The 24687-nt window shown below is 40.0% G+C and overlaps 1 protein-coding gene across 1 annotated transcript in view; it reads right to left on the bottom strand.

Moving 5' to 3' along the window:
- The window catches only part of DNAH14 (dynein axonemal heavy chain 14), a 746387-nt gene that overhangs the window by 90477 nt on the left and 631223 nt on the right, over positions 1 to 24687 (bottom strand). The window contains 3 exon segments of the mRNA XM_053712788.1: positions 9675 to 9871; positions 19337 to 19534; positions 20280 to 20507. Coding sequence (XP_053568763.1) covers positions 9675 to 9871; positions 19337 to 19534; positions 20280 to 20507 — 623 coding nt within the window.

The following is a 24687-nucleotide window of genomic DNA, read 5'->3' as shown; positions in this document are numbered from 1 at the left end:
CTTTACATTTAGCAGAGTCTCATACGAATCGACTTGTGTTGTTTCTTCAAGATCATGGTTGGAGGATCAATTTACCAAAAAGTTCTTTGATTCCTCAAACAAGGGTAACCTTTCTGGGTTTCCAGATAGATTCAGTGTCCATGACTCTGTCTTTAACAGACAAGAGACGTCTAAAATTGATTACAGCTTGTCGAAACCTTCAGTCACAATCATTCCCTTCGGTAGCCTTATGCATGGAAATTCTAGGTCTTATGACTGCTGCATCGGACGCGATCCCCTTTGCTCGTTTTCACATGCGACCTCTTCAGCTCTGTATGCTGAACCAATGGTGCAGGGATTACACGAAGATATCTCAATTAATATCTTTAAAACCGATTGTTCGACACTCTCTAACGTGGTGGACAAAACACCATCGTTTAATTCAGGGGGCTTCTTTTGTTCTTCCGACCTGGACTGTAATTTCAACAGATGCAAGTCTCACAGGTTGGGGAGCTGTGTGGGGATCTCTGACGGCACAAGGAGTTTGGGAATCTCAGGAGGTGAGATTACCGATCAATATTTTGGAACTCCGTGCAATTTTCAGAGCTCTTCAGTTTTGGCCTCTTCTGAAGAGAGAATCGTTCATTTGTTTTCAGACAGACAATGTCACAACTGTGGCATACATCAATCATCAAGGAGGGACTCACAGTCCTCTGGCTATGAAAGAAGTATCTCGAATTTTGGTTTGGGCGGAATCCAGCTCCTGTCTAATCTCTGCGGTTCATATCCCAGGTGTAGACAATTGGGAAGCGGATTATCTCAGTCGCCAAACGTTGCATCCGGGCGAATGGTCTCTTCACCCAGAGGTATTTCTTCAGATTGTTCAATTGTGGGGGCTCCCAGAGATAGATCTGATGGCCTCTCATCTAAACAAGAAACTTCCCAGGTATCTGTCCAGATCCCGGGATCCTCAGGCGGAGGCAGTGGATGCATTATCACTTCCTTGGAAGTATCATCCTGCCTATATCTTTCCGCCTCCAGTTCTTCTTCCAAGAGTAATCTCCAAGATTCTGAGGGAATGCTCGTTTGTTCTGCTAATAGCTCCGGCATGGCCTCACAGGTTTTGGTATGCGGATCTTGTCCGGATGGCATCTTGCCAGCCATGGACTCTTCCGTTAAGACCAGACCTTCTGTCACAAGGTCCTTTTTTCCATCCGGATCTGAAATCCTTAAATTTAAAGGTATGGAGATTGAACGCTTGATTCTTGGTCATAGAGGTTTCTCTGACTCCGTGATTAATACTATGTTACAGGCTCGTAAATCTGTATCTCGAGAGATATATTATAGAGTCTGGAAGACTTATATTTCATGGTGTCTTTCTCATCATTTTTCTTGGCATTCTTTTAGAATACCGAGAATTTTACAATTTCTTCAGGATGGTTTGGATAAGGGTTTGTCCGCAAGTTCTTTGAAAGGACAAATCTCTGCTCTTTCTGTTCTTTTTCACAGAAAGATTGCTATTCTTCCTGATATTCATTGTTTTGTACAAGCTTTGGTTCGTATAAAACCTGTCATTAAGTCAATTTCTCCTCCTTGGAGTTTGAATTTGGTTCTGGGAGCTCTTCAAGCTCATCCGTTTGAACCTATGCATTCATTGGACATTAAATTACTTTCTTGGAAAGTTTTGTTCCTTTTGGCCATCTCTTCTGCTAGAAGAGTTTCTGAATTATCTGCTCTTCGTGTGAGTCTCCTTTTCTGATTTTTCATCAGGATAAGGCGGTGTTGCGAACTTCTTTTGAATTTTTACCTAAAGTTGTGAATTCCAACAACATTAGTAGAGAAATTGTGGTTCCTTCATTATGTCCTAATCCTAAGAATTCTAAGGAGAAATCATTGCATTCTTTGGATGTTGTTAGAGCTTTGAAATATTATGTTGAAGCTACGAAATCTTTCCGTAAGACTTCTAGTCTATTTGTTATCTTTTCCGGTTCTAGGAAAGGCCAGAAAGCTTCTGCCATTTCTTTGGCATCTTGGTTGAAATCTTTAATTCATCTTGCCTATGTTGAGTCGGGTAAAACTCCGCCTCAAAGAATTACAGCTCATTCTACTAGGTCAGTATCTACTTCCTGGGCGTTTAGGAATGAAGCTTCGGTTGACCAGATCTGCAAAGCAGCAACTTGGTCTTCTTTGCATACTTTTACTAAATTCTACCATTTTGATGTATTTTCTTCTTCTGAAGCAGTTTTTGGTAGAAAAGTTCTTCAGGCAGCGGTTTCAGTTTGATTCTTCTGCTTATGTTTTTTGTTAAACTTTATTTTGGGTGTGGATTATTTTCAGCAGGAATTGGCTGTCTTTATTTATCCCTCCCTCTCTAGTGACTCTTGTGTGGAAAGATCCACATCTTGGGTAGTCATTATCCCATACGTCACTAGCTCATGGACTCTTGTTAATTACATGAAAGAAAACATAATTTATGTAAGAACTTACCTGATAAATTCATTTCTTTCATATTAACAAGAGTCCATGAGGCCCACCCTTTTTTGTGGTGGTTATGATTTTTTTGTATAAAGCACAATTATTCCAATTCCTTATTTTATATGCTTCGCACTTTTTCTTATCACCCCACTTCTTGGCTATTCGTTAAACTGATTTGTGGGTGTGGTGAGGGGTGTATTTATAGGCATTTTAAGGTTTGGGAAACTTTGCCCCTCCTGGTAGGAATGTATATCCCATACGTCACTAGCTCATGGACTCTTGTTAATATGAAAGAAATGAATTTATCAGGTAAGTTCTTACATAAATTATGTTTTTTCACGAAAGTTCTTGAATTTAATAATTATGTCCCTTGGAGGAGCAGAATCTGGTGGTTTCGGGCGCAATGCTCTGTGGGCCCTGTCCCAAAGTATGTCTTCGTTAGAGTTAGACCCTCTCAAATGATTAAACAGAGCTGGTAGATAGGTAGGTAAGTCTTTTGGTAACACAGACTCAGGAATGCCGCGGATACGCAGGTTTTTCCTGCGGCTCCTGTTCTCTAAGTCATCCACTTTGTCATACAACAGGTCTATAGAGTGTTGTTGACGGTCATATTTTAACTGTAGTTGGTCAAATTCCTCTCTAATAGTGTCATTGCCATCTTCCAATGCTTCTACCCTGAAGCCTAGGGCATGAACATCTTGTTTCAGATCTGCTAGTTCCTCTCTCACGCACCCCCGGACTATGTCCGCAATATCCTGTTTAGATGGTAGGGAAGAGAGAACATCTGCTGGGATTTGCACTAATTCTTGGGCAGTCTGTGTTAGTCCCAGGGGTGTCTCAGATAGCATAAGGCCGGCCCCACTCGCCACATTGTCAGTAAGGCTACCCTGTTCCACAGTCCCGAAATAGGATGTAACTGAGTTGTTTTTATTTGGTAGGGATTTGCTTATTTTATCTGGTTTGGATTTCTGCTTGGAGGTCATGATGTATGCAGATTATATGCTTTAGTATTTTCACTAAAAGTTCTGCCCTTCTAGAGTTTAGCATATGATGTCTGAGACCGGATAAGTTTCCTATGGCAATATTACTGCAGCAAGTTCCCTTTCTTTGGGTTATGTGTGCTATATCCGTGAGGCCTTAACAGGCCTGACCCACGTGGCTGTCTAAATTTCTTATGAGTTATTGCAAATAGCCCTCAATGCCGCTTGTTATTACTTTTTTCTGGGATTGTCTCTTGTCTTACGGTAAAGAGGGGGTAAGTGGCCTGTGGCCGTTTTCACTTTTCTCCTTAACGTGACCTTATCGGTAGCTTGGGCCTACGCAGTGCGTATGGGAGATAAAAAGGCCCCTCGGCCGCACTCACCACCATGCAGGACTAGCCGATCTATTCAGGGATCTACTGACCCCGGTCCTGTCTACTCGATACTGCGGTCGGCCTCCTGTACAGTGCGTTGAAAGATAGCGTGGGCTGGCGGACCGCACCGGGAGTTCCCAACTGCTGTGATCGCGGTCAAAGGCGTCTTTTAAGATTGTAAAAGAGCTCCGGTGCAGGTGTGATAAACTCTTGCTGAAGGCTACACCAGTTTGCAGGAATATTTTAGGCACGAACCCCCTAGTTATAGTTATCTGTGCTGTAACATCAACGGAGCTCGGAATTACACGTCCATCTTGGATGCGCCCGGCTCCGCCCTGCTCGTATGTATTTTCTTTTTATATACTATTCTGTTTTTTTGACAATTTTTTTTGTGTTAGCGCTGTAAAGTACTCTCGCTTTTCTGCACTTGCTTTACAGTGAATCTGCTCTACGCTCTGGCATATTACGCAGATGTTTTTTTCCTTGCTGCGCTATAGTGTACATGCCTCCAACTGCAGTTAGCGCACCCTGACCTAGATTTGGAGTTTGGCGTTAGCCGTGAAAACCAGCGTTAGAGGCTCCTAACGCTGGTTTTAGGCTACCGCCGGTATTTGGAGTCACTCAAAATAGGGTCTAACGCTCACTTTTCATCCGCGACTTTTCCATACCGCAGATCCCCTTACGTCAATTGCGTATCCTATCTTTTCAATGGGATCTTTCTAACTCCGGTATTTAGAGTCGTTTCTGAAGTGAGCTTTAGACATCTAACGTCAAAACTCCAGCCGCAGGAAAAAAGTCAGTAGTTAAGAGCTTTCTGGGCTAACGCCGGTTTATAAAGCTCTTAACTACTGTACTCTAAAGTACACTAACACCCATAAACTACCTATGTACCCCTAAACCGAGGTCCCCCCACATCGCCGACACTCAAATATTTTTTTTTAACCCCTAATCTGCCGACCGCCACCTACGTTATCCTTATGTACCCCTAATCTGCTGCCCCTAACACCGCCGACCCCTGTATTATATTTATTAACCCCTAACCTGCCCCCCACAACGTCGCCTCCACCTACCTACACTTATTAACCCCTAATCTGCCGACCGCAAAGCGCCGCCAGCTACATTATCCTTATGTACCCCTAATCTGCTGCCCCTAACACCGCCGACCCCTATATTATATTTCTTAACCCCTAATCTGCCCCCCACAACGTCGCAGCCAGCTACCTACAATAATTAACCCCTAATCTGCCGACCGCAAAGCGCCGCCACCTACGTTATCCTTATATACCCCTAATCTGCTGCCCCTAACACCGCCGACCCCTATATTATATTTATTAACCCCTAATCTGCCCCCCACAACGTCGCCTCCACCTGCCTACACTTATTAACCCCTAATCTGCCGACCGGAGCTCACCGCTATTCTAATAAATGTATTAACCCCTAAAGCTAAGTCTAACCCTAACACTAACACCCCCCTAACTTAAATATAATTTACATCTAACGAAATTAATTAACTCTTATTAAATAAATTATTCCTATTTAAAGATAAATACTTACCTGTAAAATAAATCCTAATATAGCTACAATATAAATTATAATTATATTATAGCTATTTTAGGATTTATATTTATTTTACAGGCAACTTTGTATTTATTTTAACCAGGTACAATAGCTATTAAATAGTTAAGAACTATTTAATAGCTAAAATAGTTAAAATAATTACAAATTTACCTGTAAAATAAATCCTAACCTAAGTTACAATTAACCTAACACTACACTATCAATAAATTAATTAAATAAACTACCTACAATTACCTACAATTAACCTAACACTACACTATCAATAAATTAATTAAATACAATTCCTACAAATAAATACAATTAAATAAACTAGCTAAAGTACAAAAAATAAAAAAGAACTAAGTTACAAAAAATAAAAAAATATTTACAAACATAAGAAAAATATTACAACAATTTTAAACTAATTACACCTACTCTAAGCCCCCTAATAAAATAACAAAGCCCCCCAAAATAAAAAAATGCCCTACCCTATTCTAAATTACTAAAGTTCAAAGCTCTTTTACCTTACCAGCCCTGAACAGGGCCCTTTGCGGGGCATGCCCCAAGAAGTTCAGCTCTTTTGCCTGAAAAAAAAAACATACAATCCCCCCCCCAACATTACAACCCACCACCCACATACCCCTAATCTAACCCAAACCCCCCTTAAATAAACCTAACACTAAGCCCCTGAAGATCTTCCTACCTTATCTTCACCCTGCCAGGTTCACCGATCCGTCCTGAAGAGCTCCTCCGATGTCCTGATCCAAGCCCAAGCGGGGGGCTGAAGAGGTCCATGATCCGGCTGAAGTCTTCATCCAAGCGGGAGCTGAAGAGGTCCATGATCCGGATGAAGTCTTCATCCAAGCGGGAGCTGAAGAGGTCCATGATCCAGATAAAGTCTTCTATCAACGGCATCTTCAATCTTCTTTCTTCCGGATCCATCTTGCAGACCTCCGACGCGGAACATCCTGCTGGCCCGACGGACTAACGACGAATGAAGGCTCCTTTAAGGGACGTCATCCAAGATGGTGTCCCTCGAATTCCGATTGGCTGATAGAATTCTATCAGCCAATCGGAATTAAGGTAGGAATATTCTGATTGGCTGATGGAATCAGCCAATCAGAATTAAGTTCAATCCGATTGGCTGATCCAATCAGCCAATCAGATTGAGCTCGCATTGTATTTACTGATCGGAACAGCCAATAGAATGCGAGCTCAATCTGATTAGAATTTTCCTACCTTAATTCCGATTGGCTGATAGAATCCTATCAGCCAATCGGAATTCGAGGGACGCCATCTTGGATGACGTCCCTTAAAGGAGCCTTCATTCGTCGTTAGTCCGTCGGGCCAGCAGGATGTTCCGCGTCGGAGGTCTGCAAGATGGATCCGGAAGAAAGAAGATTGAAGATACCGTTGATAGAAGACTTCATCCGGATCATGGACCTCTTCAGCTCCCGCTTGGATGAAGACTTCAGCCGGATCATGGACCTCTTCAGCTCCCGCTTGGATAAAGACTTCAGCCGGATCATGGACCTCTTCAGCCCCCCGCTTGGGCTTGGATCAGGACATCGGAGGAGCTCTTCAGGACGGATCGGTGAACCTGGCAGGGTGAAGATAAGGTAGGAAGATCTTCAGGGGCTTAGTGTTAGGTTTATTTAAGGGGGGTTTGGGTTAGATTAGGGGTATGTGGGTGGTGGGTTGTAATGTTGGGGGGGGGTATTGTATGTTTTTTTTTACAGGAAAAAGAGCTGAACTTCTTGGGGCATGCCCCGCAAAGGGCCCTGTTCAGGGCTGGTAAGGTAAAGGTAGGGCATTTTTTATTTTGGGGGTCTTTGTTGTTTTATTAGGGGGCTTAGAGTAGGTGTAATTAGTTTAAAATTGTTGTAATATTTTTCTTATGTTTGTAAATATTTTTTTATTTTTTGTAACTTAGTTCTTTTTTATTTTTTGTACTTTAGCTAGTTTATTTAATTGTATTTATTTGTAGGAATTGTATTTAATTAATTTATTGATAGTGTAGTGTTAGGTTAATTGTAGGTAGTTTATTTAATTAATTTATTGATAGTGTAGTGTTAGGTTTAATTGTAACTTAGGTTAGTATTTATTTTACAGGTAATTTTGTAATTATTTTAACTATTTTAGCTATTAAATAGTTCTTAACTATTTAATAGCTATTGTACCTGGTTAAAATAAATACAAAGTTACCTATAAAATAAATATTAATCCTAAAATAGCTATAATATAATTATAATTTAAATTGTAGCTATATTAGGATTTATTTTACAGGTAAGTATTTATCTTTAAATAGGAATAATTTATTTAATAAGAGTTAATTAATTTCGTTAGATGTAAATTATATTTAATTTAGGGGGGTGTTAGTGTTAGGGTTAGACTTAGCTTTAGGGGTTAATACATTTATTAGAATAGCGGTGAGCTCCAGTCGGCAGATTAGGGGTTAATAATTGAAGTTAGGTGTCGGCGATGTTAGGGAGGGCAGATTAGGGGTTAATACTATTTATTATAGGGTTAGTGAGGCGGATTAGGGGTTAATAACTTTATTATAGTAGCGCTCAGGTCCGGTCGGCAGATTAGGGGTTAATAAGTGTAGGCAGGTGGAGGCGACGTTGTGGGGGGGGGGCAGATTAGGGGTTAATAAATATAATATAGGGGTCGACGATGTTAGGGCAGCAGATTAGGGGTACATAGGGATAATGTAAGTAGCGACGGTTTACGGAGCGGCAGATTAGGGGTTAATAATAATATGCAGGGGTCAGCGATAGCGGGGGCGGCAGATTAGAGGTTAATAAGTGTAAGGTTAGGGGTGTTTAGACTCGGGGTACATGTTAGAGTGTTAAGTGCAGACGTAGGAAGGGTTACCGCATAGCAAACAATGGGGCTGCGTTAGGAGCTGAACGCGGCTTTTTTGCAGGTGTTTGTTTTTTTTCAGCTCAAACAGCTCCATTGTTTCCTATGGGGGAATCGTGCACGAGCACGTTTTTGAGGCTGGCCGCTTGCGTAAGCAACTCTGGTATCGAGAGTTGAAGCTGCGTTAAAAATGCTCTACGCTCCTTTTTTGGAGCCTAACGCAGCCATTCTGTGGACTCTCAATACCAGAGTTATTTTTATGGTGCGGCCAGAAAAAAGCCGGCGTTAGTTTTTCGGGTCGTTACCGACAAAACTCCAAATCTAGCCGCCTATGTTTAGCTGGAATATTTTTTCTCTGAACAGCACTATAGTAGTTAAATTCTTCCCATCGCTCTGTCTGCCCGCCTTTTCTCTTCAGCATTGTGCTTCTGAGGGAAAGACTCAACTTATCTTTGATACCTGCAATATATTTACCTACAGATTCACTATGTGAAGGAGGTAAGATTCACTTAGCTTCAAGAGCATGGGAGATATTTTGTGCACTACAATTATTTACTGAGTGGGATTTTTTAATTTAATCTCCTAGCTCATTAGTTTTTTTCTCTATACTCTCAGTCTTTATTATTTTAAGTCCCGAGTTTTTAGTCTATTGACATTGTCTCCATTTATATTGTAATAAATGTATCTGTTCACCTGTGGTTCTTTATTACTGTGTCTGTACCTCGCTGTAACGGAGCATACTGGACCTGCCCGCACTACTACCTTTAGATATCCTCTGATCACTTACTTTCTTTAATTAAGTTTATTTTTTTGCATGCTTGTTCCGGTAAGATCCCAGCTCAGCTTTCTAATTCTTGTATGGATCACCTGATGTATTCTAATAAATCTAATGCTGCCCTTGACTCTGAGGGAATCTGTCCTCCTTTTGCTTCTTCTATACAAGGGAGTCTTTCAGATTTTGTTTTAGGATTTAAAGATTTTGTGTGCACAACTGTATCTGAAACACAACATGTGGTTGTTTTTATAGATAAGGGGTTATCTGCTAGCTCCTTAAAGGGTCAGATTTTGTCCCTTTCGGTTTTATACTAGAAGAATATTGCTAAACTTCCTGACATTCAAGTTTTTTGTCAGGTTTTAGTCAGGTTAAAAGCAGTCATTAAACCAAATTAGTTCATTTTCTCTGCTATGTCCTTTCTTACCATTCTACTTCTCTTTGCTTGGCTATATGCAAGACTAGCATACCAGAGAGGTGGGAGGGATTGAGTGCTCTTGGAATTTTGGGAATCTTTGCCTCCTCCTAGTGGCCAGGAGTTGAATTCCAGGAATAATGGCTTGTGTACTCTCACCAACATGAAAGAAATTAATTTATCAGGTAAGCATACATTTGAGATTTTTGCTTTTTTAAAGAAAAACTGTGTAACTCTTGTTATTTATCTTTACTGACCTTTGCATTGTGTGATCTGTCACTTGAGTCTGCATACTGACTATGGTATCTATGAAGACCTGAGCCTGTGATTCAAGGTAAGCTCTCTCTGCATTTGGGTGCATCCCAAATATCTCCGGAGAATCATTGTCTGGCAGAGATTCCACATAACTTCTGCAGTCTTGTAGAGTGGCACTGTCTGGTATTGGGTGATATACCTGTATATAAAAATATAGAATAAATCTCTTATTGTCAAGGCAATAAGTCTGCTTTAACCTAACAGAAAAAAATAATTAATCTATAAAAATTCTGGAAAATGAAATAAGATAATCTGATTTACATTTTAACATTTTTCAGATTAGTGATTCTCATACTAAGGGTGGCACAAAAAATACGTGTTGAGGTTAAAAATACCAAATTTCTTAACAGAACTTTGAAATATAATCTAATACATTTATTCTATATATCTGACATTCTATTGTTAAAGGGACACTGAACCCAATTTTTTTTTTGTAATTCAGAAAGAGCATGCAATTTTAAGCAACTTTCTAATTTACTCCTATTATCAATTTTTCTTTGTTCTCTTGCTATCATTATTTGAAAAAGAAGGCATCTAAGCTTTTTTTTTGGTTTCAGTACTCTGGACAGCACTTTTTTTATTAGTGGATGAATTTATCCACCAATCAGCAAGGACAACCCAGGTTGTTCACCAAAAATGGGCCGTCATCTAAACTTACATTCTTGCATTTCAAATAAAGATACCAAGAGAATGAAGAAAATTTGATAATAGGAGTAAATTAGAAAGTTGCTTAAAATTTCATGCTCAATCTGAATCATGAAAGAACATTTTTGGGTACAGTGTCCCTTTAAGTAAATAGTTCCTGGGTAAGGTGGTGCAATTTTTCCAGTTGTGCTTGCACGCAGCATAGAGTGGGGCAGTGCAGAAATTCAATAAAAAGGAGTGTGAAACACAAAATTCTGTGCTTTTCCTATTTTAGTGAGAACAAATCCAATGGCGGAAGGGAAGATGCTCTAAAATACCACCTGACCATATTCTTCAAGTAAGAATGGGATTAAAGGGCCACTAAACCCAAAATCTTTCTTTCATGATTCAGATAGAGAATACAATTACAATTTACATTACAATTTACTTCCATTATTTATTTTGCTTCATATTTAAAATATCCTTAGTTGAAGAAAAAGAAATGCACATGGTGAGCCAATCACACAAGGCTTCTATGTGCAGCAACCAATCAGCAGCTAGTAAGCATATCTAGATATGCTTTTCATCAAAGAATATCAAGAGAATAAAACAAATTAGATAATACAGGGAGTGCAGAATTATTAGGCAAGTTGTATTTTTGAGGATTAATTTTATTATTGAACAACAACCATGTTCTCAATGAACCCAAAAAACTCATTAATATCAAAGCTGAATATTTTTGGAAGTAGTTTTTAGTTTGTTTTTAGTTATAGCTATTTTAGGAGGATATCTGTGTGTGCAGGTGACTATTACTGTGCATAATTATTAGGCAACTTAACAAAAAACAAATATATACCCATTTCAATTATTTATTTTTACCAGTGAAACCAATATAACATCTCAACATTCACAAATATACATTTCTGACATTCAAAAACAAAACAAAAACAAATCAGTGGCCAATATAGCCACCTTTCTTTGCAAGGACACTCAAAAGCCTGCCATCCATGGATTCTGTCAGTGTTTTGATCTCTTCACCATCAACATTGCATGCAGCAGCAACCACAGCCTTCCAGACACTGTTCAGAGAGGTGTACTGTTTTCCCTCCTTGTAAATCTCACATTTGATGATGGACCACAGGTTCTCAATGGGGTTCAGATCAGGTGAACAAGGAGGCCATGTCATTAGATTTTCTTCTTTTATACCCTTTCTTGCCAGCCACGCTGTGGAGTACTTGGACGCGTGTGATGGAGCATTGTTCTGCATGAAAATCATGTTTTTCTTGAAGGATGCAGACTTCTTCCTGTACCACTGCTTGAAGAAGGTGTCTTCCAGAAACTGGTAGTAGGACTGGGAGTTGAGCTTGACTCCATCCTCAACCCAAAAAGGCCCCACAAGCTCATCTTTGATGATACCAGCCCAAACCAGTACTCCACCTCCACCTTGCTGGCGTCTGAGTCGGACTGGAGCTCTCTGCCCTTTACCAATCCAGCCACGGGCCCATCCATCTGGCCCATCAAGACTCACTCTCATTTCATCAGTCCATAAAACCTTAGAAAAATCAGTCTTGAGATATTTCTTGGCCCAGTCTTGACGTTTCAGCTTGTGTGTCTTGTTCAGTGGTGGTCGTCTTTCAGCCTTTCTTACCTTGGCCATGTCTCTGAGTATTGCACACCTTGTGCTTTTGGGCACTCCAGTGATGTTGCAGCTCTGAAATATGGCCAAACTGGTGGCAAGTGGCATCTTGGCAGCTGCACGCTTGACTTTTCTCAGTTCATGGGCAGTTATTTTGCGCCTTGGTTTTTCCACACGCTTCTTGCGACCCTGTTGACTATTTTGAATGAAACGCTTGATTGTTCGATGATCACGCTTCAGAAGCTTTGCAATTTTAAGAGTGCTGCATCCCTCTGCAAGATATCTCACTATTTTTGACTTTTCTGAGCCTGTCAAGTCCTTCTTTTGACCCATTTTGCCAAAGGAAAGGAAGTTGCCTAATAATTATGCACACCTGATATAGGGTGTTGATGTCATTAGACCACACCCCTTCTCATTACAGAGATGCACATCACCTAATATGCTTAATTGGTAGTAGGCTTTCGAGCCTATACAGCTTGGAGTAAGACAACATGCATAAAGAGGATGATGTGGTCAAAATACTAATTTGCCTAATAATTCTGCACTCCCTGTATAAGTAAATTAGAAAGATGTTTTAAATTGCATTCTCTTTCTAAATCATAAAAGAAAAAATGTGGGTGGCATGTCCCTTTAAGGTTTCCTCTGCAAATTTGGCAACAAGTTGTATGGGTCTTACATAGAGTTGCCATATTGCTGCTTTAAAAAAGGAGACACATGAAAAATACATGTCAGAGTTTGTGTAAAGAAACAGTTTGAAATAATGTTCTTAGAACCCTGACATATGTATTTTTTTTTATAAATGTCCAGGTTTAAAGCAGCAATATAGCAATCACAGTCTTAGAAGCAATATAAAAGAGCTAACTGTGGAGTTCAAGTTACAATAAGCAAAAACAGTGTTTTCTTGTCCCTACAGATCTGATACAGTAAGAGTAGAAAGGGTATATTCTATTGAATCCAGATTACTAGGCATTATAATCAAAACTGAATTAATTAGCTGCCATACTTTATGTTTGTTATATAATTTTCTTCTGTGATAAAAACATGTGAAAATCCCTATTGAAAAGTGTGATGCGAAGTTACAGTATGTTATTTTGTTCATTTTCTAGAAAGCTAAGTCTCCTAAAGGGACATTACGGTAACATGTATTTCCCTTTAAAGGGACATTAAACACCTTTTGTCTTAGCCTTCCTAGAAACGCCAGAAAACAAAACCTGCAACCTAGGTTTTGATTCGTGAAACTTGCAGGTTATAATAACATAAATTATGCTTACCAGATAGCTTAATTTCCTTCTGTACACAGAGAGTCCACGGCATCATTCCTTACTGTTGGGAAATACTGAACCTGGCCACCAGGAGGAGGCAAAGACACCCCAGCCAAAGGCTTAAATACCTCTCCCACTTCCCCTATTCCCCAGTCATTCTGCAGAGGGAACAAGGAACAGTAGGAGAAAAATCAGGGTATAAAAAGTGCCAGAAGAAAATTATAATATAGGGGCCGCCCATCGGAGAATACGGGTGTGGGCCGTGGACTCTCCTTGTACAGAAGGAAATTAAATTATCTGGTAAGCATAATTTATGCTTTCCATCTTAATGCAAGGAGAGTCCACTGCATCATTCCTTACTGTTGGGAAATTTATACCCAAGCTCTAGAGGACACAGAATTATAACGGGAGGGACAAAAGAGAGGCGGACCCTAATCTTAGGGCACCACAGCCTGTAAAACCTTTCTCCCGAAGGCTGCTTTAGCTGAAGGAAAAACATCAAACTTGTAAAATGTAGAAAAAGTGCATAAGGAAAACCAAGTGGCTGCCTTACAAATCTGCTCCATAGAGGCCTCGTTCTGAAAAGCCCAAGAGGAAGCCACTGCTCTAGCAGAATGAGCCGTAAATCTCTGAGGAGGTCTATGACTCGCTGTTTCATAGGCTAAGCGGATAAGACTCCTTAACCAAAAAGATAAGGAAGTCGAAGAGACCTTCTGGCCCTTATGCTTCCCAGAATATGCCACAAATAAGGAAGAAGCTTGTCTATAATCCTGAGTAGCTTGAAGATAAAACTTCAAGGCACGAACCACGTCCAAGGATTAGGACACAGATTAGGACACATTAAGAGCCTTAACAAAGGACTGAACATGTGGAAGCTCAGAGAGCCTCTTCTGAAGTAAAACAGACAAGGCCTAAAAATCTGTCCCCTCAGGGAACTGTCCGAAAGACCCTTCTCCAGACCATCATGGAGAAAAATCAGAATCCAGGCAACCATAACTTTATGCCAAGGAAATCCCCAATCTTCACACCAGAATAAGAAGGTTCTCCACACCTTATGATAAATGCAACGAGTAACCGGCTTACAAGCTTGTATGAGAGTATCAATAACTCTCTCAGAAAACCCTCTCTTGGCTAGGACTAAGCATTCAATCGCCACGCAGTCAGCCTGAGAGAATCTAGATTTTGGTGAACAAAAGTACCTTGTTCCAGCAGATCCCTACGACAAGATAACCTCCATGGAGGAGAAGATGGCATCCTCACAAGATCCGCAAACCACATCCTTTGCGGCCAAGATGGAGCAATCAGTATCACTGACGCTTGCTCTTGCTTGATGCGGGCCACTACTCGAGGAAGGAGTGGTAAAGGCAGGAAAAGGTAGACTAGATTGAACCTCCAAGGCACCGCTAATGCATCTATTAGCTCCACCTGAGGGTCCCTGGACCTCAACCCATATCTGGGTAGTTTAGTATTGAGACGAGACACCATGAGCTCTATATCTGGCGTCCCCCACCTGAAGCATATCTCCACAAACACTTCGGGATGGAGAGACTATTCCCCCAGATGAAAGTATTTTCTGCTGAGAAAGTCCGCTTCCCAGTTGTCCACACGCGGAATGTGGATCACTGACAGCGAACAGTTGTGGGCCTTCGCTCACTCCAAAATCAGAGATACCTCCCTCATCACTAGGGAGCTTCTCATTCCCCCTTGATGGTTGATGTAAGCCACCGAGGTTATAGCTGATTGGAATCTGATAAACTGGGTCAAACCCAGAAGAGGCCAAGTCTTCAGAGCATTGTAAATTGCTCGAAGTTCCAAAATGTTGATCGGGAGGGAGCTTTTCTCCTACGACCACAGGTCCTGTGCCTTCTTGGCACCCCAAACATCTCCCCATCCTGAGAGGCTCGCGTCCGTAGTCACAACCTCCCAGGATGGTCTGAGAAAGGATGTCCCTCGGGACAAATGATCTGGACAGAGTCACCAAGAGAGCGATTCTCTCGATTGGATGTCCATGGAAATCTGTTGAGACAGATCCGAATGATCGCCGTTCTACTGCCTCAGCATGCACAACTGTAGCGGTCTGAGACGGAATCTTGCAAAAGGAATTATGTCCATGCTGGACACCACGAGACCTATTACCTCCATACACTGAGTCACAGATGGCCTTAAGGAGGTCCGGAGTGCAAGACATTCCGAAGCTAGTTTACACCGTGTCTGGTCGGTTAGAAATATCCTCATGGATACTGAATCTGTTATAGTGCCCAGGAATTCTACCCTGAGGCATGGGATGAGAGAACTCTTCTCTAAGTTTATCTTCCATCCATGTGATCAAAGAAGAGAGTTAAGAGAAACCAAATGGTCTTCTGCAAGATGAAAGGATGGGGCTTGAACCAGCATGTCATCCAAGTAGGGAGCAACTGCTATACCTTTGTAAAGATTCTTGGGGCCGTAGCAAGACCAAACTGAAGTGCAATGAACTGGAAGTGCTGATCCAGGAATGCAAACCTTAGGAACTGGAAGTGGTCCCTGTGGATTGGAACATGAAGGTAGGCATCCTTTAAGTCTATAGTGGTCATGAACTGTCTTTCCTGAACTAGAGGAAGAATGGACCTTATTGTTTCCATCTTGAAAGAGGGGACATTTAGAAACCTGTTTAAGCACTTTAGGTCCAGAATTGGGCAGAAAGTTCCTTCCTTCTTTGGGACTACAAACAGGTTTGAGTAGTACCCCAAACCTCTTTCTGCAATAGGAACCAGGACAATGACCCCCTAGGGAGGACAGATCCCGCACGCACCCAAGAAAGGCTTCCCTCTTTTCTGTTTTTAAAGACAGGCTTGAGAGAAGAAATCTGCCCTTGGGAGGTGTGAGATTTGAAACTTATCTTGTATCCCTGAGCTATGACCTCCAGGACCCACGGATCCTGCACGTCCCTGGACCAAGCGTCTGGAAACAGCGACAGTCTGCCCACTACACAATCCAGCTTTGGATCGGGGGCCACCCCTTCATGTCGAATTGTTCTTGGCGGGCTTCTTGTTCTGCTTGGATTTATTCCAGGATTTGGCCGGCTTCCAAGTGCTCTTGGTTTGCTCAGGTTTAGAGGAGGACTGCTGACGTTAGGACCCTTTTAGAATGAAAGGAACGAAAATTAGATCCTTGTCCCTTAGACTTGTTCTTTTTATCCTGCAGTAGGAAGGCACCCTTGCCCCCAGTAACCATAGAGATAATAGAGTCCAGGGGAGAAAAAGAAGTCTAGATATAGACGTCATGTCCACAGACCAGGACTTCTGCCAGAGCGCCGAACCCGTCTGTACTTAGAAACCAGCTATCTTAGCATTTAGGCAAATAATATGCATGTTTGCATCACAGATAAAAGAATTAGCATTTCTCAAAGCCTTAATTCTTTCCTGGATAACGTCAAGGGGATCCTCCACCTCGATCAATTCCGCTAAGGAGTGGCACCAGTAGGCTGCAGCTCCAGCAACCGAGGCAACAGCCGCTGCCGGTTGAAATAAATATCCCGTATTCCTGAGAAAAGTCTCCATTTTCTTATTCATCAGATCTCTAAAAGACGAGCTATCCTCAAGAGGGATAGTAGTACACTTAGCTAACGTGGAGATAGCACCATCCACCTTAGGGACAGAACCCCACAACTCTAGCTGAGAGTCCGGGACCGGGAACAATTTTTATTTTTATCAAAAAACGGCACCTAAATACCTCCAATGACTGGGGCACGAAGAAGCGACCTCTCTGACAGCTAGCTCGGTCAGGAAAGAGAAAACGAAAGTTTGACCACACCTGGTCACATGGTACACAATGCAGGACTGCCCCTGCCATAAGAAAAAGCGTGCCAATGCTATAAAGCTGCGCAACGTTCAAAGTGAAAGTAAAATACCTGTATGTTCCGTTACTGCATAACAGCATCCTATGAGCCCAAAAATAAATCTCACATAAAGCAGCATAAATCAAAGAACACATTTTATTAATCCCCACTGTTCAAAAACCTCCCTCAGGAGATATTAATCCGTGATTCTATAAAGATAAAAGGAGTCACACTGTGACCCTGTCTTCAGCAATTTCACATAAGTAAAAATTGAAACAATCTTACCAGAATCCGTGCTGTGGAACAGAAACACAGCCTCTCCAGTGTGAGTCTTGTAGCATCGCTCCTGACATGGACTTGAGTGAAGAAAAAGCAGAAAGTGAAACTTGTCAACACTGGTTGCTTAAGGAGCTGTTAGCAGGCAGTCTGGATGGTTTCGCAGAAAGAATCTCCCTGCATCTCCAGACTCTAACTTTCGTTAATGCTCTCACTGAGAGTCTGACAAGACTACTTAAAACTCCAGTTCCAAAGCGAAAGGCATATATCCCTCCTGAGGAACAACTCTGAAATCTTCTGACACTTCTCAGCCGACGAAAGGCAAAGAATGACTGGGGGATAGGGGAAGTAGGAGAGGTATTTAAGCCTTTGTCTGGGGTGTTTTTGCCTCCTCCTGGTGGCCAGGTTCAGTATTTCCCAACAGTAAGGAATGATGCCGTGGACTCTCCTTGTATTAAGAAGGAAATTTGCTTTTTTGGCCTCTCTAGAGGCATTTCCAAGCAACATACCAACTACAGAGTATTGAATGTACTAGAAATTGTTCCTTTGGGTTTGTGTTTGCATTTGAAAAAGCAGGTTTTGCTTAACAAAACCACCACCCGTTTATGGACTAGGTAGTAATTAGGTTTATACAATAAGGAGTACTTAGGTTTATAGAATAGGTAGTGCGTGGATTTATACAATAAGTAGTGCTTAGGTTTATACAATAAAAAGGGCTTATGTTTATAAGATAAGGAGTGCTTACATTTATGGAATAAGAGGTACTCATGTTTATGCAATAAGGAGAGCTTAAATTGATAGAATAAGGAGGGCTTATGTTTATAAGATAATGAGGGCTTACATTTATGGAGTAAGTAGTACTTAGGTTAATGGAATTAGGAGTACTTAGGTTATGGAATAAGTAGTATTTAGGTTCATGGAATTAGGAGTGCTTAGCTTTATAGAATAGGTAGCGCTTATGTTTATACAATAAGCAGTACTTGGGTTTATACAATAAGCAGTACTAGGGTTTATACAATAAGCAGTACTAGGGTTTATACAATAAGCAGTACTTGGGTTTATACAATAAGCAGTACTAGGGTTTATACAATAAGCAGTACTTGGGTTTATACAATAAGCAGTACTAGGGTTTATACAATAAGCAGTACTTGGGTTTATGCAATAAGCAGTACTAGGGTTTATACAATAAGCAGTACTAAGGTTTATACAATAAGGAGGGCTTATGTTTATAAGATAATAAGGCCTTACATTTATGGAATTAGGAGTAGTTAGGTTATGGAATAAGGAGTGTTTAGATTATGGAAAAAGCAGTACTTAGATTTATAGCATAAGAAGTACTTAGGTTTATACAATAAGTAGTACTTGGGTTTATAAAATAAGTAGTACTTGGGTTTATACAATAAGGAGTGCTTAGGTTTATACAATAAAAAGGGCTTATGTTTATAAGATAAGGAGGGCTTACATTTATGGAATAAGTAGTACTTAGGTTAATGGAATTAGGAGTGCTTAGGTTATGGAATAAGTAGTATTTAGGTTCATGGAATTAGGAGTGCTTAGCTTTATAGAATAGGTAGAGCTTATGTTAGGGTTTATACAATAAGCAGTACTTGGATTTATACAATAAGCAGTACTAGGGTTTATACAATAAGCAGTACTAGGGTTTATACACTAAGTAGTACTTGGGTTTATACAATAAGGAGGGCTTATGTTTATAAGATAATAAGGACTTACATTTATGGAACTAGGAGTAGTTAGGTTATGGAATAAGGAGTGTTTAGGTTATGGAAAAAGCAGTACTTAGATTTATAGCATAAGAAGTACTTAGGCTTATACAATAAGTAGTACTTGGGTTTATAAAATAAGTAGTATTTTATACAATAAGGAGTGCTTAGCTTTATAGAATAAGGAGGGCTTATGTTTATAAGACAAGGAGGGCTTACATTTATGGAATAAGGATTGCTTAAAAAAACAATTGAGAAAAATCCTTACATCATCATTAGAAAAAGAATAAGTATCATGCAGAACGGCTGGATTGTAGAAGATGTCCAAGATACTTAGTAGACATCGGCGATCCCAGAAATCGGTTACACGCCCTCCATATACAACCTCACCAGTTAGATAATGGATAGCTTGCCATGGGACCTCCTTCTGTCCATCCATGAACATTCCAAGCATTTGTATAGAAACCTATAAACAACAACACTAATTTAGTGACATATCCAAGGTACCTGTAAACCATATCTTGCACCAAAACAAAAGTATTTCAATTGATTAGTTATCTTGTGCCATCAGTATTGATCTGTTGATTTAGTTGATATCAGAAAAGTTGATTGTCCCAATGGTATAGCGGCTCATACAGAGGTATCACCTTTAGTTTCTATGGCTTAAACTGACTGAGGGGTGCTCAATTTGAAATGCAATGGATATTAAAAGCGTCAAAGAAAATCTGTTTAAATGACACACAGGCCAGACGAATTGTAGCCTAACTACATATGGCCCCAGTCTGCAAGCTGGCACATATTTCCGACATTCCACCTCTGGCTACCATCATACTGCTTGGTTTCTTTATTTGCAATTGTAGTGCTCGATTCTTTAATTATTTTTTGTATGAATCATATACTGTACACACACACACACACATATATATATATATATATATATATATATATATATATATATATATATATATATATATATTTTACACACATAAGTAAAATAGATTTTTTAATGATTCTTTCATTTATTTATTTTTAAATAGATTATTGCTAATGACACACAAAAAGGTTTTTCTACCCCTGTTATATACTTGCCGGTAACAATAAGCCCTGCAAGCTTTCAACCATCACATTTCTTTTGATATTTTTGAGTATGCATAGACCCCATTTTCTTCTCCTAAAACTGCATTTGGTATCAAACATTAGAACTGACTGACCTCTAGATCAGAGGTGGTAAATTCATATGGGATATTCCAACCCAGGGCTTCATATTTTCTCCTTTCATTTATTACTGCATTGAAGAAACAGAGACTGAACAGCAGCTTCTTCCACGATTGTCCACTCTCTTCTTTCTCAAAAACCCTTTCTGTTACGACTCCAGTACCACTGATATCAAATGTTTGTAGCAATTTTCCCTTAAGTCCTTGTGGAGGTTCTACTGCCATCTAACAGAGAACAAAGATTTAGTTATGATTAAGGGCAGCTTTACAGCAAACATGATCTGATTGGTTACTAGTTCTAAAGCAACTTATACATTCAAGTGTCTGGTTAATACAAAGTATAACTAATAATGGTCATATAGGGAACAGCTAAAACTATAGTCAAAGGGGCATGGAAATTAAAAATAACTTTAATTTAAATATTAAATTTACCTCTCTTGAAATCTTTTGATGGAACTTCCAAACCCCCCCCCCCCCCCCATTAAAGCGACTGTAAAGTCAAAATTAAATGTTCACGATTCAGGTTATTTAAACAACTTTCCAATTTACGTCTATTATCAATTTTGCTTAGCTCTTTTGGTATCCTTTGTTAAAGAGTAATTCTAGGTGAGCTCAGAGGCGTGTTTTTGTCTTTAGCCATCTGGCAGCAATGTTTGCAACAATGTCAATAGTAATGTTATACAGAGTTGCAAACTTTGCTGCCATAAAGTGTCTGTAGTATTCTATGGCAGCTGTTTTTGTATGAATAACATTGCTATAAAACATTGTTGTAAACACTGCTACCAGATGGCTAAAGACACGTGCACCACGCTCCTGAGCTTACCTAGGACTACTCTTTAACTTGTAACTTTACTAGCTAGGCTCAGGAGTGTTCATGTGTCTTAAGGGCTATATGGCAGCAGTGTTTGCAAACATGTTTGTAGAACTGTTGTATATTGTTGCAAACACTGCCGAGATATAGACCTCAAGACACATGCACACTCCTGAGCCTACCTAAAGCCTAGATTTAGAGTTTTGCAGCCAAAGGGGTGCGTTAGCTACGCGTGCTTTTTCCTGGCTGCACCTTTTAAATACCGCTGGTATTTAGAGTTCACAGAATGGCTGCGTTAGGCTCCAAAAAAGGAGCGTATAGCATATTTACCGCAACTTCAACTCTCGATACCAGCGGTGCTTACGGACGCGGCCAGCTTCAAAAACGTGCTCGTGCACGATTCCCCCATAGGAAACAATGGGGCTGTTTGAGCTGAAAAAAAACCTAACACCTGCAAAAAAGCAGTGTTCAGCTCCTAACGCAGCCCCATTGTTTGCTATGCGGAAACACCTCCTAAGTCTGCACCTAACACCCTAACATGAACCCCGAGTCTAAACACCCCTAACCTTACACTTATTAACCCCTAATCTGCCGCCCCCGCTATCGCTGACCCCTGCATATTATTATTAACCCCTAATCTGCCGCTCCGTACACCGCTGCCACCTACATTATAGCTATGTACCCCTAATCTGCTGCGCCTAACACCGCCGACCCCTATATTATATTTATTAACTCCTAATCTGCCCCCCTCAACGTCGCCTCCACCTGCCTACACTTATTGACCCCTAATCTGCCGAGCGGACCACACCGCTACTATAATAAAGTTATTAACCCCTAATCCGCCTCACACCCGCCTCAATAACCCTATAATAAATAGTATTAACCCCTAATCTGCCCTCCCTAGCATCGCCGACACCTAACTTCAAACATTAACCCCTAATCTGCCGACCGAATCTCGCCGCTACTGTAATAAATGGATTAACCCCTAAAGCTAAGTCTAACCCTAACACTAACACCCCCCTAAGTTAAATATAATTTAAATCTAACGAAATAAATTAACTCTTATTAAATAAATTATTCCTCTTTAAAGCTAAATACTTACCTGTAAAATAAACCCTAATATAGCTACAATATAAATTATAATTATATTATAGCTATTTTAGGATTTATATTTATTTTACAGGTAACTTTGTATTTATTTTAACCAGGTACAATAGCTATTAAATAGTTAAGAACTATTTAATAGCTAAAATAGTTAAAATAATTACAAAATTACCTGTAAAATAAATCCTAACCTAAGTTACAATTAAACCTAACACTACACGATCAATAAATTAATTAAATAAAATACCTACAATTATCTACAATTAAACCTAACACTACACTATCAATAAATTAATTAAATACAATATCTAAAAATAAATACAATTAAATAAACTAACTAAAGTACAAAAAATAAAAAAGAACTAAGTTACAAAAAATAAAAAAATATTTACAAACATTAGAAAAATATTACAACAATTTTAAACTAATTACACCTACTCTAAGCCCCCTAATAAAATAACAAAGCCCCCCAAAATAAAAAAATGCCCTACCCTATTCTAAATTAAAAAAGTTCAAAGCTCTTTTACCTTACCAGCCCTGAACAGGGCCCTTTGCGGGGCATGCCCCAAAGAATTCAACTCTTTTGCCTGTAAAGAAAAAAAAAATACAATACCCCCCCCAACATTACAACCCACCACCCACATACCCCTAATCTAACCCTAACCCCCCTTAAATAAACCTAACACTAAGCCCCTGAAGATCTTCCTACCTTATCTTCACCATGCCAGGTTCACCGATCGTTCCTCGGAAGTCTTGATCCAAGCCTCGGAAGTGTTGATCCAAGCCCAAGCGGGGGGCTGAAGAGTGACGTCCATCCTCGGGCTGAAGTCTGGATCCAAGCGGCGGCTGAAGAAATCCATCATCGGGCTGAAGTCGGAAGTCCATCATCGGGATGAAGTCTTCTATCAAGCAGCATCTTCAATCTTCTTTCTTCCGGAGCGGAGCCATCTTCTTCCCAGCCGACGCGGATCCATCCTCTTCTAAAGACGCCTACTAGCCGAATGACGGTTCCTTTAAATGACGTCATCCAAGATGGCGTCCGTCGAATTCCGATTGGCTGATAGGATTCTATCAGCCAATCGGAATTAAGGTAGGAAAATTCTGATTGGCTGATGGAATCAGCCAATCAGATTGAGCTTGCATTCTATTGGCTGTTCCGATCAGCCAATAGAATGCAAGCTCAATCTGATTGGCTGATTCCATCAGCCAATCAGAATTTTCCTACCTTAATTCCGATTGGCTGATAGAATCCTATCAGCCAATCGGAATTCGACGGACGCCATCTTGGATGACGTCATTTAAAGGAACCGTCATTCGGCTAGTAGGCGTCGTTAGAAGAGGATGGATCCGCGTCGGCTGGGAAGAAGATGGCTCCGCTCCGGAAGAAAGAAGATTGAAGATGCTGCTTGATAGAAGACTTCATCCCGATGATGGACTTCCGACTTCAGCCCGATGATGGATTTCTTCAGCTGCCGCTTGGATCCAGACTTCAGCCCAAGGATGGACGTCACTCTTCAGCCCCCCGCTTGGGCTTGGATCAACACTTCCGAGGCTTGGATCAAGACTTCCGAGGACGGATCAGTGAACCTGGCATGGTGAAGATAAGGTAGGATGATCTTCAGGGGCTTAGGTTTATTTAAGGGGGGTTTGGGTTAGATTAGGGGTATGTGGGTGGTGGGTTGTAATGTTGGGGGGGGGGGGTATTGTATGTGTTTTTTTTACAGGCAAAAGAGCTGAATTCTTTGGGGCTTGCCCCGCAAAGGGCCCTGTTCAGGGCTGGTAAGGTAAAAGAGCTTTGAACTTTTTTAATTTAGAATAGGGTAGGGCACTTTTTTATTTTGGGGGTCTTTGTTATTTTATTAGGGGGCTTAGAGTAGGTGTAATTAGTTTAAAATTGTTGTAATATTTTTCTAATGTTTGTAAATATTTTTTTATTTTTTGTAACTTAGTTCTTTTTTATTTTTTGTACTTTAGTTAGTTTATTTAATTGTAGTTATTTGTAGGTATTTTATGTAATTAATTTATTGATAGTGTAGTGTTAGGTTTAATTGTAGATAATTGTAGGTATTTTATTTAATTAATTTATTGATAGTGTAGTGTTAGGTTTAATTGTAACTTAGGTTAGGATTTATTTTACAGGTAATTTTGTAATTATTTTAACTATTTTAGCTATTGAATAGTTCTTAACTATTTAATAGTTATTGTACCTGGTTAAAATAAATACAAAGTTACCTGTAAAATAAATATAAATCCTAAAATAGCTATAATATAATTATAATTTATATTGTAGCTATATTAGGGTTTATTTTACAGGTGAGTATTTAGCTTTAAATAGGAATAATTTATTTAATAAGAGTTAATTTATTTCGTTAGATTTAAATTATATTTAATTTAGGGGGGTGTTAGTGTTAGGGTTAGACTTAGCTTTAGGGGTTAATCCATTTATTACAGTAGCGGCAAGATTCGGTCGGCAGATTAGGGGTTAATAAT

Source organism: Bombina bombina, chromosome 4, assembly GCF_027579735.1.
Source record: "Bombina bombina isolate aBomBom1 chromosome 4, aBomBom1.pri, whole genome shotgun sequence".
Classification (NCBI taxonomy): Eukaryota; Metazoa; Chordata; class Amphibia; order Anura; family Bombinatoridae; genus Bombina; species Bombina bombina.
This window is presented reverse-complemented; position numbering and strand designations above follow the sequence as displayed.